The sequence below is a fragment of the Electrophorus electricus genome, chromosome 14 (genome assembly GCF_041902795.1).
Source record: "Electrophorus electricus isolate QZ-2024a chromosome 14, ASM4190279v1, whole genome shotgun sequence".
Lineage (NCBI taxonomy): Eukaryota > Metazoa > Chordata > Actinopteri > Gymnotiformes > Gymnotidae > Electrophorus > Electrophorus electricus.
The window spans coordinates 25405530-25419961 of record NC_137510.1 but is presented as its reverse complement, the minus strand read 5'-3'; the positions used below and the strand labels follow the sequence as shown (position 1 = coordinate 25419961).

Genomic DNA, 14432 nt, shown 5'->3' with positions numbered 1-14432 from the left:
TTTCTTGTACGCCAGTTCACACCTCACGGTTTTAACTTCAGAGTAAAAAACTAAGGTCTATATTCACATTTCCTCTTGGATGATCTTACAGTATCAAAGTATGTCTTTCTAGGAAGATCAAAAGGAAAAAAAAAAGAACTGCTGTTAACAGTTTCTGTGAAACATCACAGAAAGCCGGATTTGTGTTGTTAATAATGGGTTTATCATATAGACCACTTAAGGCCATTCTTGTGTTTCATAAATGGGGAACCAGGCAAAGGTTTTCTTATTATTTAAGATCTCAGCATTCTCAGTTAGAATTTGGTACTCTGGTTATCACCGCAACTGTTTATCACTGCGAAAAATGTCGCGTTCTCTGCTCTCTGTCTAAACGAGAAAAGCTGGATCTTTCTTGTTAAATAAAGCCTGACCACAGCAATGGATGGGTGCATTTCTCTTGAGCTAAAACATTTTTTCCCATGTCTCACAGAGCCAAGAGCTCAATTTATCCCCAAAATAGCCAGGCCTTGCTTAGGCATTGTGCTGTAAGGGCAAAGCCCCATGAGTGGGAGGGAGAGGGGGAAGAAAAAAAGCCCATGTGGCTTCAACTCAATCATTCTACCAAATCCTGCTGCATAACATGATGCAGCTCCTCTACGTGTTACCCTCATCGGATGCAGAGGGAGGCGGACAACACTAAAATGAGGGACAGAAGAACTTGGATCTTAATTACACTGAAACCCAGACTGCTCGTTAGTGATTTTTGCCTACTGTTTGCCACGAGTCAAACAAGATCCCCTTAATCTGCAGGTCTGGCAACCAGCAGTGCTCCGTAACGAGCCCGAGGATGAGGGCACCTCTGCTCCTGCCAACCGGTTGGCAGCCAAACAGGAAGGAAGCAAAGAGTCATGCTCAAAGATCCGATCTGACCGAATGTAGCATGTCCACTTTGTACCCGGTGAACTTTTCAGAGAAATCCTTAGCTTTCTTAGAAACGGGGAGCGATGTGTGACCTTTTCAGAAGACCACGTCTGACCCATTCTCAAATGCAAACATGGAGGAACACAGCAGACTTTAAAGCGTTAAGCTACTACACGGTCTATAGTGTAAAATGAACGATGTCTCTTTAAACAACCACAGCATCCTACACAGGTCACATCATCTCTGTTGCTTGACAACAGCTTTCTCCACACATGTAAGTGATTACTCAGTTGATTTTATCGCAATCTCCATATTTCTTTTTTCTTCTTCTACTTAACACATTTTCAGAGTGTATGGACAGAATTCTGCAGACGTTCCTGAGACCTTTTGTATGGGAAAAGGAGAACCGTAGGTTGTTTGGTAAACAGTGAACCTGTTGCTGGGCAGATCCAAAGTGCTCATTCACTGTGCCTAATTCCAAAAGGGGAAGCTGCACTAGTGTAACTGAGTGTGACTTCACTTTCAGCTGCCACAGGGCGTGGAAGGAGAGCCCCGTTGCTCACTACGGCCTTTCCCCAGAGTGTCATGGTTGCCACTCAGCACAAAAGACAGAACAGAACATTCCCCCAATTCTGGCTCACGGCAGCCAACAAGCAATTTCTAGCCTTCATAACAGGCAACATATTGAAAATGGTTGAGGCTGTCTTCTTGGATGTAGACTCTACACACACTTTACTCACCCAGTATGTGTACTGGAGAATGCGTAAATCCGTATATTATTGGAGTTCTTAATAAAGCCACTGTGTAGCTGTCTAGTTTACGGATCTGTTGCGGAGTAAATGGTTCTTGGGCCCACGAAAATCAGCTTCATTGCCAAGTTTTATGGGAAGCGCTGTCCTTTTTTCTCAGCGCCAACTAAACGTTTCTTAATTAAACTACAGACTCCACTCACCTGACACAAAGACAGCCTGCTTATTACAGTCTCCATCAGTTAGCGGCAAGAACTAAAGGCATGGCATAGACCAGATTTGAATGGAAACTCGTGGTGCGAAGAAGCGCTTTGAAATCAGAACGTGCAAGCAGACATGCACCAAGTCAGAGATTAGACCAGTGAGCTTTGATACAGCCGTGGTTACATATTTCTTCCTCTTAAGGTAATACTTCATTCAGGGATGATAATAATGAGATTAATGATGGAAAGCTGGTGTAACAAGTTAGAATTATAATCTCTGAGGTTGGTATCACCTACAACACCCTTCAAAATGTAATCCATACAGTGTGGGTCTGTGATTATGATTATTAGGCATTGTACCAAACTTATCAGTGCTGAACACCACATCCCGAAGCATGTCAATCCAGAACCTCTAGTGCAATACACAAATACACAATGTAATTAGGAAATTCACATGCTTGTACCAGAACGGCTCCCTCAGATGTCAGTTCATCTGGTCCATCACTGAATGTTGCCTAAGAAATGAAGGTAAAACAGGTTGAACCCATTTCTAAATCTAAATCGATTTATGCATATCATATATATGGATGATGCAGGGCATTCTAGGAACATATCGAAACAAATCAAGACCCAAAGCTGAAGTACAGGATACACAGTAAGTAGAGAATGATTTAATTTAAAAATCCAAGCACAAGTTTAAATGTCAACCTACTAAATAACGCAAATCTGTCAAGGTCACGAAGCAAATGCAAGGACGAGATTAAACAATGGGAGCATCTTAAGGCAGATTGCATTCATGTGCTATTGTATACTCATGCGTAAGAAGCTTTCCCTGGTGTGCAGGGCTCATCCCAGTAGCATAGGGTGGCCCCAGTAAACCCAGTTTGTGAAGCTAATTCTTTTTTACCATCATGAGGCTGCGTGCTGCATTCTCATGACATTATACACAAAACCCTGTCGGGAGGAAACGTGCCTACAAAGGAAAGTAGGCCATGGTGGATTAAAATTATGGCGTGAGAAGAGGTCACATGTTCACTGTTTGGAGCTGGGAATATTCATCCACTGCTGTCCATCTTCCTCGAGGGTACAAGGTCCTCCTTTTCGTTCTCCGAGTGTGTTTCAGTCTTTGGTGGTGAACCAGTTCCTCTTCCCTTCTTGATATGAACAGCCAATCGGGACCCTCCAGTGCCAGTCACTATGGGCTCTGATTGGCTGAAAATGACATCATTACTACAACAAGTCTGATACTTCATCAATTAATGTGGGAGCGCTGCACAATGAGCCAATGAGGCTGTTCTGAGGGAGCCCTTGACAACACACAGCCACCCTGGCTGGCTGTCCTTTCTTTCCTTCATCCCACAGACCACTCAGACATCTTTATTTTCTCACGGTCCCATGCAAACACAGCGGTGTATGTGCAGGCAGAGGCGTGCGCTTGGGAGTGCGCACACGTGCACACCCATCTTACACAATGCAAACAATGCATTCAAGGCATGAATGAAAGTGCACTGAGATTTGAAAACTGAGCACTAGAAATTTTGCTACATGCATGTAGGCTAACAGATAAAGGACAGGCAAAAACACATACTAGAAAAATGCACCTGCACATAAGTGGTTGAAAACCAGCATGTATTGGCCATTGATTGTGGCTTGATTTGATTGCAGCTCTGGTCACATCAAACCAAACCACAGAGAATACTAGTGGTTCTCTGAAGGTCTTCCTATTTACAGAACACATTTCCACCTCACTAACTGTTTTCTTATTTAAGGATAAACTCTAGACACCAAAACATGAATTTGCTTCCCACCGAATAACAGCACATGCAACTGCCACAGCAGTTCGGTGTCGGATAGACGCAGGGCAGGCAGAGCAGAGTCAAGACCTGCTCATGCGTTGCGTTTATGAAGACAGTGGGGTGATAGTGACAGGGTGTTAACAGGAAGTGGACAGAGAGAGAGAGCGAGAGATCTGTGGGGAGAGGGGGTCTGTTATGAGGGAGAACCATCTGTCTCTGTCAGCTTTCCTTTGCGTGTTGTTGAGACCCAACACAATAAGTGCATGCAAGAGAAAGCCCAGTCTCTGATAAGGCCTCCAACAAAATGAGACTGGACACATCTTCACAGACATGCTTAACGGAACAGTACCAAAGAGCAGGTCATGTCAACCTAATAGATTTGTCCTAAAATCACGGGTTTGCACGTGTCCCTGAATCTGCACAGTGTCACATTATATGGTACCATTTCTAATGCTTGCTGTTTAATGTGTCAACAGTTATGATAATGATTAATGGAAATACACATGCACCCCAGTAAATCTGCCATGTGACATGTTGGCACATGGCTGCGTTTACTATTGGTAGTAGTCACTGGAAGATAAAGCTAGCTGATGTGGCAAGATGGGAACATAAAGGAATCTTTAGCATTCTTACCCCATCTACTGGTGAACTAGGCTCTCTGATTAAAGAAAACACTACATTCTATACTTGGCATACTACAGACTGTAGCATGGGATGTACAATGGAGTTTTAACTGCCCTTTCAAATCTGTTGAATAAGGAAGGTTATTCTGTTTCAAGAAACAAGACCAATTACAGGGCAACCTGTATCAGATTTTTAAAATAACTGCAATTATACAGTGTAGCAGAACCAACTGAGCATTTTTAAAGAACATGATATAATTTAAGATCGAAAAAGTTTTGCATCATTCGTAACCCACTGGAGACACCTCTTACATCACCAGCTTACATCAGCTCACCTTTAATTAACACATACTAGCATTGCATAATTTCAGGTTTAAATATTACTAACCTTGTGTCATTTCAGGTTTAGTTAATACACTCCAGCCTCCTTTACAAAGTGTTTAACTTCCTGTTATGCAGATCAAATATTCCTGGAGTTAGGGCAGGAACACTGATTCTTTATTTCACAGTTGAGAAATATTGGTGTAAACCTTGGCCGATCAGATCAACAGTAAGGTCTGACCCTTCGGAAACTGCTCTGTGTGATTTATCCATTGAAGGCTGCAAACCGTGACATAACCACCACTAATCGAGACTATTTTCTGTCCTGGCTTCAAGATGGTAGAATGAACTCCCACTTGCTGTCCAGACAGCAGTCCCTTGCAGTCTTTAAACGCAGACTGAAGACCCGTCTATTTGCAGAATATTTAAAGGACAACTGACGCTGCTCCCATATTGACTAATTTAGTACTTATTGTAGAGTATTGTTTATGTTGTTTAACAAACTCTAGCACTTACTGTATATTGTACTTATCATTGTTTAAGACAGACCTTATGTATTTTGCACTTCTAGGTATCAGCATTCATCCCTGTATTCTACAGTATTCTAGTTCATTGGTATGTTGGAGTCGAACCTACTGTACTTGGATATATTCTATGAGTAAATGACAAAGCACGTTTGTAAGTCGCTCTGGATAAGAGAATCTGCCAAATACCGTAAATGTAAAATGTAAACTGTAATGACATACATGGGCCATGAGGCATATTTTGGACTCCACAGCAGAGATTTGCTTCACCATGCGGGTTTCACTCAATTCCAGATGGCACTGGAAAACTTAGAAGGGTTAGAAGACCAAGAAGTGTGCATATATTTCATTTAATATATATTATTAAATTAACCAGTACTAAATGTACAAAAGGTGTGAATTTGGTTATACTGTAGTGATGACTTTTTGCCAGGTTGCTGTGATGAAGATTTTCGTCAGGACTACTGCATTCTAAAAGGAATCCAACACCTAGAGTGTTACTTTGACCTTTTGACCTGAGGAAGCCATGCATGGTGCTTGTGTGCAAACAAAAAAAAAAGCATACCATTCTGATAACTTCAAAAGAAAAATAATAATTAAACAAACAACAAAAACACAAGGGCCATACTTTTTTGGAAAATGTTTAACTGGACAAAACAATTCATCAGTTTCAGATACAGGATGGGTCCTGATTGTAATTAAAATTACAATGCAATTCTGACTGGCTTGGTTATGACTGTGTATCTGTGTCCCAAAAGCTAGCACAGGTAAAGTATATGTGAACTTCAGAAATATTTAGAGCTGTTCATGCAGTTTATTCATGGTGGAAAAAAAAAGTTTATTCAGTGCGGGGAAAAAAAAAAAAGACTTTTATCGCAGTAACCTGGGCTTTAAAGAGTTCTCGCACTGGAAACACAGAGCGAAAAACACTTGAGGTTTAACAGGTTTCTGCTTTAAAGAAGCGTTCCTGATTTTGTTGCAGTTCATATCTGTTCTCTTGTCTGGAGGTTTAACCTCAGAATGTGGTTGTTTTTTTCCGCTTTCGCGTGCGACCACGGCTGGTCGGGATCATCTGAGCCTGTTCCTCTTGACCACAATAGTCCCCGCCACAATGTCGTACACAGTCCTGTTGTGCTGGAAAAACAGGAGCGTGATGAACGCTGGGAAGAAGAAGGCAATGGAGAAGTTCTTGTTCAAGGCTCGCACTGCAGATCTAAAAGGAAAGGCACGTGAACACGGTGTCAAAGAAACCCACATGCTTTCAAGAATAACGTAGCTCTTGGCAGTAAAGTGCTGTTGTTCACTTTATCACCACAGCAACAACTCCCTGATTTGCATAAAAAGGTCAGCACTTACGCAGACAGGCTGACATTGGTCGCCGGCACGACGCGAACACGGTTGGGCTGCGTCAGGACCGCAGTGTCGCACGTGACCACCCGAAGGCCAATCAGGAACTTACCCGGAGTGGCTCCGCCGGCGCCCCATATACATACGATCTGAAACATGATTCACACGTGTTCAAATAATCCAGCCTGCCAGGTTCTCACTGCACCCGTTGTGTGACGGATGCGTAGGAGTCGACCTCGTAGAAGCACACCAGTATCCGGTACACCAGGGCCACCAGCATCATCTTTCGCAGCTCCTCCATTGATGTGTCTTCATCCATCTCTTCCACAACGAAGTGCAGGGCAAACTTCGATAGGTCCCTATAAAATATCGGCGTTTCTAAAAACCCACTTATTTCAAACAAATAACTTGGATAACAACTAAGTACTTCAAGTCTGCGTAAAGGTTGTGTATAATGCACCCCAAAGCAGCCGTGGTCCAAACACACAGGTTAAACAGGTACAGCGCTCAGAGGAGTTCCTGTTGTGAGTTTAGTTCACATCTGTTCTCTTCTCTGGAGGTTCATCCCCAACAGGTTTTTGCTCATTTGCATATGACCATTACTGTGATTTACATTTATGACATTTAGCTGATACTTTTATACAAAAAAAGCTTACAATTATGTCTGAGTACAACTTGAGCAGCTGAGGGTTAAGGGTCCTGCTCAGGGGCCCAACAGGGGCAAGCTGGTGGGGCTTGAACAAGCAACCTTCTGAGTAGGGGTCAAGCACCTTAAGTACTAAGCTACTGCTTCCATTTAACATTGCCTATACTGATACTGCTCTACTATTCCGAAAACGCTCTACGTAGCAGCGATTCAAAACAAACAGGCCATGATTTATTTGCTTTTGCTAAGCCCTGCCAGACTTGGTGTCTCTCCCCCTCCCTTGAGTCCCACACCCTCCATGCAACGTTTTCTCCAAAGCCCCACCCTCTAAAGGACGATCATCAGAACATTTTTCCCCTCAGAGCAACTATTTTACTGACTGCTATTAGAGTTTGAAGTTGAGCAGTTTTTTTTTTTGTTGTTTGTTTGTTTTTTTACATCAAGCATAATTGTGTAAATGCTAAGGGAATTGCTAATGTCGTCATCTCATACAAAATTGTACAGAATTATTTGAAAAGAATATTTGAAAAAATGTACGACTCACTTCATTCCACTCATGTACATTATACTGAGAATGACGGCTGCTTTTATGAAGAAAAGAAGGAAGAAATCCAGCATCTCCGCCAGGAACCGTTGGAAAGGAGAGGGAACCGAATACTCCCGACCTAAGGCAACGTTGCACATTAGTTAGAGGGATAGCAGCGCTGCATTGCATTGCCCAGCTAAACTGTAGGCTACACGTTTACGTGCAGGCACCTTGCTGCCCGCCACCCAGATGTGACTGGTGGTGCGAAACTAGCTGCCAGTACAATCGCGATGCACTCGCTGGCCTGAAATTAAGAGCTAAATAGGCCCGCTAACGCTACCCATTTGAAAAGAGGGGGAACATGAAATATAGGAGTAAAATGAACTCATGTGACTTATTTACCTGGCGGTTGCGTATTTCCGTGCTGCTGTTGTGTGAACTGCGCAGGTGGAATATCAGGAACTTCTCGGGGCCTCGCGCTACTGGGAGACGTTGTCGCGGGCGCAGGGACGGAAGGTGCAGCGAATCCCCACGAGCGCTCGACCCAGCCGCGCGGGTCTGCGTTCGTCCACTCGAGCCCCCGTGTCGGCGCCCCCGGCGCTGCGAAACCGGGTAGAAAGGAGCCCCAGCTTTGCCAGTTTGCGTAACCGCAGTAGTACTGCCACATCCACTCCTGCAGTTTTTCGCAGTATTCCTTCGTGCTGGGAACGCCCCGTGCGCTCCGAGGCCTGTGTTTCGTAACGGGGCTCATGTCTCTCGCGGTTCCAGGTGCACCTGAGAGCGTTTTCGGCAGTTCATGCACTCTTCCTTCCGAATCCGCCATGACAGGTCTGTCATCGCAAGCAAGTTGGCGTGCAATGCGGACATATATACAGAGCATTACGGTAATGTGGGCATAGCCCACGCTCGGGATTTGCTGTGGTCTTACCGGGATAGACTGCGCCACCGGGCCGGTTCACGCAATGGCATTCGAGGACGGGCACAGGGAATGTTTGCTAGGGTTTGATAAAATTAGCCGTAGTTGGGGTAGTAGTAGGTCATGAAACAGTTCACTGCTCCGAATGGATTTATCCTAAACGTGGTTGGAAAATCATATGCATCCTATGGTATATACATCCTCTGACTGACCAATAATAGCAAACAAATGTAGTTGATTTTAACTTTAATTTGCTATATAAAAAACCTAGGTGTAGCTTAAAGGAAGCCTTAAGAAATGACGTATCAAACATTTGGCCCGGCACCACAATCCGTAAGCAAAGGTTAGACAGCGTATGAAATCTGTATTGTTTGTTTGTTTGCTGTTATTTACAGAAGTAAAATACGCTTAATTCTTGCATTTTTCATTCGTTTCAATAGCCCACAGGGGGGAAAAAAACGTATATCTGCATTGTAGGCATTCTGTAATCTTTGGTCAGTCGACAACCAGCCTAAACCAGCAGAGAGAACTAGTCACTGTTTGTCATCAAAAAATCATTTGAATGTCAGGTTTATCAAGCATAGACGTACTGCATGCTGCAGGTGAGAGAGCTGCATCAAAGCCAGACTTCTTTTGACTTTTTATTATTATTATTTTTTGTTACTGCTTCAAAACTTGTGATAGATGTTTGGTGGGCACGGTAAATGAAACGGAAAGGGTGCCCCCCGTGGTGAACTTTATAACTCCATCTCTGTGCATGATCATTTTAAACAGTAGAACGGTTACAGCGGTGTCTGAACTGATCTGAATGTGGGCAAGAGTGTTATGTGAAGGATGTAGGCAGGAAGTCCAGTCTCATAGTGCCACTCTGTTCAGGCAGTAAGCAGTAGCAGATATTCTGCAGCTCATCTGTATTGAAAGACACTGGCAACTCATATCAGCTAGCTTGTGAGCTCGCTGATTTAAAAAAAAAAAAATTATTCTGTCATCTGTTTTCAGCTTTCTGCTGTGATTGAGTTCATAACGATGTATCTAGACTTTATTGCTTCATGCATATCAGTAATAAGGCTACCCATAATTACATAAATGTAAAAAAAAAAAAAATGGAGTAATGGTTGGAGGATAGACAGTGCCTCTTTTTGGTAGGTGCTGACAAGTTCCATCAACGGCTGAGCCCAATCAATTGAAGTATCATCAGGAAAATGACCACGATATCAATGTAGAGATTCAGCGCTGCAAATATGTACTCCTCTGGACTGATGCTGTATTTGTGTTTTTTACCTAGCATTAGCTGTGTGTCCATTACAAGGTACTAGAGAGAGGCAGAAAGAGAGAAAGATTTGACACCTGTGTTGGTGATCCCATTGATTTCTACAGGGCTTTATGGATTTCCACATTCCAAACATTCAGATGAATACTTACAATAGAGAAGACCAATGTTCCCAGAGATGCATACACAATGTTAAGATACTGTTGGGGAAAAAAAAGTAGAATAAGGGTAGTTGGATGAAGAACTGTTAATAGTGTTAATACTATAGATAATATAGCTTCATTGATTATTGATAGTCATATTATTGACCTGGGATCTCAAGATAGCACAAAGTAATCCAAATGAAATCAGTGTCCAGCAGATTACCCACATCGAACCAGTAGCTACTGTGAAGTCCCACTAAAAGGCAAAAAAGTTTGGACAGCAAGTCTGAACACTTATCTGCATTTATTTTTAAGTGTATATATATGCATATGTACATGCAACTCGAAACACAGGATATGTTTTACAATTCTAAATTTTTAGAATTTAACTATGAATAACACTCAAAACCCACAGTCCCTCTAAGCCCTTATTCTTTGCTGAATTCCAGACTGCTGGACTTAGCTATAATAGGATACGTCCTGACCAAACAGCCTCTCAGGAAAAAATAGTTAGGTGTCCAACTTCCTGCTTCTGGTGCCGAGGTAACAAAGAGAAAATAGATTTTGAAACACAAAATAATGTCAGTAAAAACTGACGGAAGGCATAGTTTGTGATTTTTTTTCTGGAATGAAGATATGAAGATTTGTGTTCTGAGGGTTTTGGAAGCCTTATATGATTTTCCCAGTGGACTTAAAGCCAGTGAGATGCCTAGTTTCAAAGCTCTCAAGCTATCAGTGGGGTAATGCTATGCATGATTATAAAGGAATAGGAAACACCAATTCTAACAAAGATTGCGTTGAACCTGCCCTTGGTTGCAAGGCCAACCCTAAACCTACCCACAGAGAACCTCAACAAACAGGCTGTACTAACTAGAGGGGACAGTTAATCTGTCCTACTGTTGCATATTTGATCATGCTGCATGCTAAAGTAGAAATATAAGTCATCAAAATGGATAATCTGGAAAAGGACAAACACCTTTTCATAGCATTGCATTCTGTTGCCAGTTCAAGTCACACCGTTGGGGCCCCTGACCAAAGGCCCTTAATCGTCAGTTACTCAAATTGTCATATTTTAAGTCACTTTGGATAAATGTACCAGCTAAATGTCATAAATTTAACATGATACTGACCTTAGATTGCATTGCAAACACACTGAGAGCAAAGGACACCAAAGCAGTGGCCCCCACAGCCCACATAACAGCCTGTGCATCATAGAACCTGAAAACAAACATGTCGGTATTGTAGTCCACCTTTTTTGGGGGCTTGTTTGAACTATACACTATATCCTTAATGCCTGTCACTTTTAAAGTAAACCTATAAGTTCTTGGTAATCAGTACACACTCTAAGTACTCACACTGTCACTGATCCGAGCAGCAGACCCTCTGCAATGGTCTGTTTAGGAGAGGCCAGTTAGAACCTGTAAAGTTCTGCATATAATCAGTGCATTCTTAGATTTGTGGCTGGTTGAACTCCTACTTACAAACAGTCCAAGGAAAAAGAAGTTCAAGGGAACCTTTCGACGTATGTCCCCACAGCACGAAAGCACCATGATGAGAACGAATGTTGTCGCCCTTTGTGAGGAAATCACAAAAAGAAAGCATTTCAGAATTGTGTGACTCAGGGTTTAAGATAAGATCACTGCTAAGCCCACTTGGCAGATGAACACTTTAGAATAATTACATCATGGCGTAATTGAACCAGTTGGTCCTTATTGTCCATGTTCTCAGGGTGTCCCTGTAAAATACAGAGAAGAAAGTGGTCCTCCAAAGGTATTTCAATCAAAGAACCAGTTAAATAGGATTTTTTAATGTTAAAAGTCCATATACAGAGAATTTTAGCTCTCTCAACCCTCTGGTCCAATTTACTCATTTATGGTTTGCAAAAAATATATCCTTTGAAATGATCTAGATTTATGCATAATTGGCTCCTAAAATGTCATTAAATTTTTATCTAAGACATAATAAATAAAGACATATAACAAACAACACACATATTGCATTGCTATATCTTTATGGAATAATTAAGCTCATTGAGGGTAATTAAATTCAGGTGTGCGTAGGACCCTCCCTGCCATATAAAAACACGTCATTTTGGTTACCTCCAGATTTATGTTCAGGTGCACCATGGCCCAAATAAAACAACGGGCAATTAGAAAAGGATTTCTAAACACTTGGACCTGAACTGATCATCAGGCAGATGACCCTGAACCTAACCCTAGTCCACTTTAAAAATTAAAGAAATTCAGCATTTTTGCCATTGGGAATGGGGGTTCAACAGATGCCATTGCATGGGAATACAACAGAATATTCTCCTTTGATGCCTCAAAACAAGGATACTTTCCATCTTTGGAATACCAATGAATTCCAAATTGCAGCATGGCATCATTCCTAATATGAGGTCACATCTTTATCAGACATTTATGAATAAATCCAGATAATTCAAAAGGTGTTGCAAAAACCTGATCAAATTGTTGCATTAATTTGTGATAATAAATGTCTGACTCACCAATAGAGGAATGCACAGATGATGCCAATTGTTATCAGCAATTGAACCATAAGAGTCACATACACCTTTCTCACAAAACCTGTACGCAAACATATGAGCCGTTTCCAATCACTGAATTCAAAGATGGAAACCTTGCTATGCATATTTTTTTATCTTGTCATGGATTATCCAGCTTTACTGTTAATAATAAAATCATGCAGAAATTGGTAGACCTTACTAGCACACTTTGAAACATATACATTCACTTCTACAATTACATGGATGTTATTAGAAAGACTTGTTTAGTAGGAACACCTTGTAGGTGTACTGATAATACTGTCAGTATTAAACATGTGTACACGTACCTTGCACGTTGATTCCAGGGGAAATGTTATTTATTCTGACTCTGTAATGCACGTTGTATATGGCTGCGATGACAATAATGGTCTGCTTGACTGGCCTATAGCCCAGCTCAGGATCTGATAGTTATATCTTCCTACTCTTTATTAGTTTCTGACCAGTGGTGTTGGCTGCATTTTTTTAGCAATCAAACAAGGACACTGACACATGAAAAAACTCCAGCAACACTGGAGTACCCTCATACCAACAAACAGGCACAAAACTGCTTAAACAAAGACATAATATTGTGATAAAGGGTTATAGTAATTGAGTTTAATAACTCTAGTTCTGACCAGGCACATACAGTTCAACCCACCTCTTCTGATGTCAGCTTCTGAGAAGCAGTTAACATCCTCCAAGTTCTGGCCATATGCCGGGGGAGCACTGTCTGGCATATCTATGTTGCTGTGCTGACCAACCTCCTCACCAGTCCTGTTCTCTTTTCCATGGATATCGTGTTGGGAGTATGAGGGGCTGTAGGCAGGGGGAAGCTGCTCACTGGTGTTCACTGCTGGTCTTTCCATGTTAAGTCTGACTAACCAAAATGAGGGATGAGGAAGAGTAAATTGAAATGGTTAATAATACATAAAATCTTATATATATATATATATATACACACACACACACACACACACACACACACACACACACACACACACACACATACACAAAATGAAAAGACTCCAGGTTTTCAAAGTAATTTTCAATTGCTGATACTTCTGTTACTCTTTCTCTGCAGTATATTAGTGATTATTTTTTTAATGTCTATCTATTTGATACTTCTTTATGACTAGATTTAACTTAATTTTAGGGAGAGTTTCCATCTTACCTTCCACACTCGGTACCAGCGCTGCTTCCTGAAAAGCTTTATGACGGGCAAAGTCTGCTCGCGATCGTTTTGTTTCCAGGACGACATGACGTAACCTTTTGCGGCAAATCGATATTTAATAGTAAGCTGAGTATCAGTAATCATAAATGAAAAAGTTTATTAGAGCAACTGAGAATACTGTTCACTGTAATAACTACATTGCAACAATAAGAAATCTACGTTTGAGAGGTAAGATTAATATTCAATGTATTCAATGTAATATTCAGTGTTTTGATTTGGGCACATGTATTATTACGGTAGCTTATCATTCATTTATTTTATCAAATAGACTGAAGTAATTTTGTAATTATGGATGAGAAATTTTCAAATACTTAGGTTATTAGCATACTAATATCAAATAAACGTATTTTTGCAGCTTTATATTTTTCTAGGCTGTCCCTTACAAACTGCACAGATAATGCAATAGTGTATAATTACGCTACACAAACAATCCTCTAGAGGGCAGCAAGTAGCCCGCTATAAAGCAGTAATTATTCTATTGCGCGCCAAGTAGTCAAGTAGTGAACTAAACTGAACGTGCCTGTAAAAAAATAAACGGTACGTCAAGAGACGGTTCTCAGATTTATTGCTATCTCTCTTTGTGGGTATTTCTTGCGTCCAATCTTTATATCACACTGTAAAGAAAATGTCATTTAGCTCACATAATTGCAACCCTTCCCAGATGAAGCGAAAAGTAAATTGTGAACAGAACTAAC

General features: G+C 41.4%; 2 protein-coding genes across 3 annotated transcripts; both read right to left on the bottom strand.

The window, feature by feature from the left end:
- Nucleotides 1–5741: 5741 nt before the first annotated feature.
- fam8a1b (family with sequence similarity 8 member A1b) lies at nt 5742–8516 on the bottom strand. 2 transcript variants are annotated; one of them, XM_035530399.2, is made up of 5 exons: nt 8038–8516; nt 7654–7774; nt 6714–6822; nt 6473–6612; nt 5742–6329 (listed from the first exon to the last, which is right to left on the bottom strand). In XM_035530399.2, the coding sequence occupies exons 1-5, from the start codon at nt 8513–8515 to the stop codon at nt 6185–6187; spliced, it is 993 nt and encodes a 330-aa protein (XP_035386292.2). In that variant the 5' UTR covers nt 8516; the 3' UTR covers nt 5742–6184. The 2 variants fall into 2 exon arrangements, with proteins under 2 accessions (XP_035386292.2, XP_026863001.2); XM_027007200.3 differs by having other exon boundaries at nt 6699–6822; nt 8038–8458.
- zgc:110410 (protein lifeguard 1) lies at nt 8266–13766 on the bottom strand. The gene is made up of 10 exons (XM_027007281.3): nt 13678–13766; nt 13165–13379; nt 12471–12549; nt 11646–11699; nt 11446–11536; nt 11320–11357; nt 11095–11182; nt 10131–10220; nt 9974–10021; nt 8266–9863 (listed from the first exon to the last, which is right to left on the bottom strand). The coding sequence occupies exons 2-10, from the start codon at nt 13370–13372 to the stop codon at nt 9714–9716; spliced, it is 846 nt and encodes a 281-aa protein (XP_026863082.1). The 5' UTR covers nt 13373–13379; nt 13678–13766; the 3' UTR covers nt 8266–9713.
- Between the last annotated feature and the right edge of the window lie 666 nt (nt 13767–14432).